This window comes from Paramacrobiotus metropolitanus, unplaced genomic scaffold (genome assembly GCF_019649055.1).
Source record: "Paramacrobiotus metropolitanus isolate TYO unplaced genomic scaffold, Prichtersi_v1.0 Parri_scaffold0000569, whole genome shotgun sequence".
Lineage (NCBI taxonomy): Eukaryota > Metazoa > Tardigrada > Eutardigrada > Parachela > Macrobiotidae > Paramacrobiotus > Paramacrobiotus metropolitanus.
The window spans coordinates 1-4,611 of NW_026570789.1; the positions used below are offsets into that span (position 1 = coordinate 1).

Genomic DNA, 4,611 nt, shown 5'->3' on the forward strand with positions numbered 1-4,611 from the left:
AGAAAATCATAGAACTCTCTACCAGATTTACATTTTGGTCAAACAACTAAAAAGAAGTTAAGTAAAAAGAAAAATTACCGTATAAAAAAATAAAGCGATCAGATTTTTTCCGTCCGGATATTGGAGCGCTCGGTTTGTAGGGCGCATATTTCGTATCACTTTAATATACACAAATGATTTATTTGTTTTGTATGAAAATCAATGATTTATTGTATTTTACATATAAATTATAAATGTTTGATTTATAAAGCCACTTAAACATGTTCTTTCTGTTATTTTGCTAGAAAAAATGTGTAAGAAGTCACCTTTCCCAAGAGCACCGAATCATCTCCAACGCTTAGCCGATTGTTGGACTGCGCCCAGGCCACACTACGCTGTGGTCACTTGACGAGAATGCCCTTTTCCTGGGCGGTGGTGTAAGCGACAGCTGCGGTGCCGTTGGCATCGGCATGGACCGACGGAAACTATCGAATAAAAACTCCATCGTATCTGCATTCTTCCGAAGCTGTCTCGCTTAACTTCCAAGGCGTGATTGTGGAAACTTACATTAACAACGCCACCGTAATGAATTCCCGATCTTTCCAACATTTCCGTGGTTAGTGCGTGGAAATCTTGCCCTGTTTTGTTCTGCGTGAAGGGCTGACGCTCGTCCATATCTAAACATTTCTGCACCGTAAAAAATGTTTCTACTCTTAACGGAAAAATAAAGCTAGTTAAAGCATACAGTCGATGCCGACGAACACCATATCGAACGGGATGTGCTCAGGGAGATTCCGCTGTGCCAGCTGCCGGGTTTGTTCAGCCGATTCCATACCCCAACGCCTGATCTGAAAACCCAGCGACCAGTACGGCGGCATAAAGGTCCTCCCGGTCCCTGCAGTGAAGAGTGAAGAGTGGCTACGTATTGGATTTCGCCAGCGAAGTCAAACTGCTGCGCGTACTACAGCGTGTCAAAGCTGAAATCCCCATGACCTTATCCATCACGTACTGCGGCGCTCGTGCTGTCCCAAAGTGCGCTTCGCATTTTACAAAGCAATCCATGAAACTAAACATTAACAACTGCAACATTCACGCTGCATGAATTAAAACTGGAAGTTTCTAATTTAAAATTTGTATAACGTTTTAACTGGAATTTTCAGAGGAAGTACGCCGGATGCCGTCACCGAGGACATTGTCAATCATGATCTGCCCGAGTTGCGACGCATGGTCAACCAGGGCGAACTGTCCATTGACAATGTGGATATTTTCTGTGAGAAAAACGTCTTCTCGGTGGAACTTAAACGCGGCGTATTCTGGAGAAGGCGCGCTCCTTGGATTTTCACGGAAATTTTCATGCGGAAGAGCTCTCGTATTTGGGCGGCACCGAGGTAACGCTGCTTGTTGTTGGGTATTTTCCTTTTTGTACAGAAAATTCTCCAATGCAGTCTCGAAATTGCGCGTAACGGCCTGTTAAAGTATTGCAGTAGTTGTATTGTAATCAGTGCTGTGATTGAATTAAATTTGGTAATTAATTTGTACGGAAATTTTTCGAACGGTTTTTAATGATAATTTAAATTACTCGTATTAAAAATTGACCGGCCAACGGCATCGCTCTCACAGTTCCCGTCATGATAATTTGCATTTATTCCGACCACTTTTTATTCATGAAATCACAATAGTTTTTACCAAAATTGCAGTTTGATTTCGTTTTTACTTTTAAGTGCAAAAATGTAAAAGTAACGTGAATGTGAAGTAAATGCATTTTAGATGTCAATGTAATGTGAATGGAAATGGAAATGTAAAAAATGTAACCACAATGAAGCCCCGTAATTTTATTTTTCTTTACGCTTAATTCTTACTACATTGGATCTGTTGGTCTTTAGTTTTTGGACAGCACGAAGTTTGGGCCAGTGTACTACGATGGCAGTACATTGGCCCAAACGGCCAAGGTACTGCCATCGTAGTACCTTGGCCGTTTGGGTATACCTTTTACGGTTTCGGATGATAACCGGTCGGATCGTGCAGTAAGGTAGCTGAATGAGGAACAGAACAAAGATAAGAAACAACGTTAATTAATAGTAGTTTTTCAATTAATAATAAAAAGGTAGTAAAATTATAAAAAGACTGCAACATTATTTAATAGTAATTAGTTAGTTAAATAATAATGCAATTAGGTCTGTGTCAGTGGGTAGCATCATGATGCTTTTGATTGATCTCTTTTCATGCGAATCGAATCGGATTTAAAATTAAAAACCAGTTAAAATGCATTTGAATTCAAACCGTTATTAAATTTTAAATTCACAAAATTAAAACAAAAACAGAAAACAACTTAACGAAAATTTAAGGAAATATTGTTTACTACGTACCGGTAGACAGAACTTGGAATATGAGCTTACCGGAAAAAAAACTACGCAAATGCGGTTCACAACAAGAAAAACACTGCCAGACAGCTGCAGCGTGCGCACTTGATACTACTGCATATAAAAAACATGTACGATACCGGCTTTTCATTAAACGGGGAAAAACGTGCGCATAAAGCCACTAAGCTACGCAACCAATCAGAAACACAATAATTTACGGACGAATTAACCGTTAACCGTTAAATTAAAATTAATTAGTTCATACTTCATAGTATAAACGGTGCCTCACGGCCCTCCGCTGACAATTAGCCAGGTTAAATAAATCGATAAACTTTTCTGGTTGTCGCAGATAGGCGTGGCAGTGGGTGCGCGGGCCATTTCCCACCTGGAGCACATCAGCGAGGCCGCCATGCAGCGCATGACCGACGCCAACTGCGTGGCCGTTCTGCTGCCCACCACCGCCTTCCTCATGCGTCTGGTGCCGCCGCCCGTTCGCGCCATGATCGACGCCGGCGTCCCCGTTGCACTGGGCACGGATTTCAATCCCAACGCCTACTGCACATCCTTGGTACGTTTTGGTAAAAAAATTACATAATTTTACGGTCACTGCTGTCCTTGACGCTTACCCGGAAGCTAAAGTAGCCTGGCGTAATTTCTGGTTATAATCACATTATTCATATATGTAATACTTTTTTCTTTTAAATTTGTTATATTGATGAAATGTTATTTTTTATGTTACTTTGCTATTTTATTTTTTCATTTCTTATGCTTGTTTATTTTTCTGAAGTTTTTCTCTATTTTCTGAATGTTTTTTCCTAATTTTCTGTTTTGTATGTTTCAATTTTTTCATTCTTTTTATGTTTTTCAAATTTTTATTTCTTACGTTTCTGTTTTTTGTGTTGTTTTTTTTTCGTTCTTAGCAACTACTCGTTCGTTCTTAGTACTGGTCTAATACTGAGACATTATTATAACTATGATAATATAATATTTTAATTAATTATTACATGGACGTTCTATGGCCCAAGATATTATTTTCAAGCTGTTTGAAATTTAAACTTTATCATTTGGAGGCGACGTTCAGCGGACGATTTTCTACAATTTTAGAAATTTTTTACACATTATCTATCATGTTCCAGAATGTTGTCGATTGCAGCCGCTTGTGATGCATCTGGCGGCCGTGACCTTTCACATGTCCCTCTCGGCAGTGCTCGTTGCATCAACGCTGAATGCGGCCGCTTCGCTGGGACTGTCGCACTCGCACGGATCCCTGGAGACCGGGAAGTGTGCCGATTTAATGCTGATCCGGGCGCCACGATGGGAGCATCTGGTGTATCAGTTGGGCAATGCCAGCCTGAATCAGTTGGGCAATGCCAGCCTGATTCGCGCTGTTATCAAAAATGGCAGTATTGTGTATGGACGTTAATCAGTGCTAAACTATGTATCATTTTAAGACACTCCATGATCTAATTGCTGTAATTGAATTTAGTTAAAGTTCGGATGTTGTGATTCCCAAAACCATGCTTTTCCAATTCCATCGCTTTACTCATGACCTTTCAATGTAGTAAATAAAACATCTGATGGCACATGATGGCATCTGATGGCATCTGATGGCCGGAAAACTGCACAGTACTGGTATTAATGGAATTCAGCAAAAAACACAAAAACTAATGTTATTCACCGCGGTTGGCCTCACACACAAAAGAGCACTACATTCTTGATGGCTGAGCATACATTTTTAGAAAAGAGCACTACATTTTTATTCCGTTGTTCGATTCCAGTTTTATTTAATATTTACGAAGTGGCACGCTAACTAATTATCTCCGGCAGCTTGTGTTTGGCAGGCTCAAAGGAAATTCTTAGCCGACGCGCGTTTTATTCCTATAAAACCAGTCAATTGGTGCTCCAGCAGTTGACGTAGAACTGTGGCATTTTCGAAATCGGGTGACAATGTTTGACAATCGCTCGCATGTGCATTATTAGACGCACTGAGTACTTCTATACGTAACTACACCGCTAACGATTTTATCTTTTTAACGTTTAAATCAGAATCATTTTAAGTGGTGTCATGCGGATGCACCCTGTTTTTGTACATGAACAGTAAGCTTTCATTGTGTGCTCTGGAGGTTGCACAAATATGCACCCGACTGTAGTTCGGTGTTTAATGTTTTCCGGCTGCTGTTGGTCAGCAACCAGTGCGTGGTCATCAGTCCTTTTCTCTGCAGCACCAATATTATTATTCACAAAATGTATTAACAAATTCCGGCATGTAGCA

General features: G+C 40.3%; 1 protein-coding gene across 1 annotated transcript; it reads left to right on the top strand.

Annotated features, from left to right (window-relative positions):
- Positions 1-885: 885 nt before the first annotated feature.
- LOC129602531 (probable imidazolonepropionase) lies at positions 886-3,762 on the top strand (the record flags this gene model as incomplete). Its single annotated transcript, XM_055501566.1, is given in 5 exon segments — positions 886-1,011; positions 1,140-1,278; positions 1,281-1,367; positions 2,689-2,907; positions 3,493-3,762. Coding segments are annotated over 5 exon segments (841 nt in total), but the record flags the coding sequence as incomplete, so codon positions are not given.
- Between the last annotated feature and the right edge of the window lie 849 nt (positions 3,763-4,611).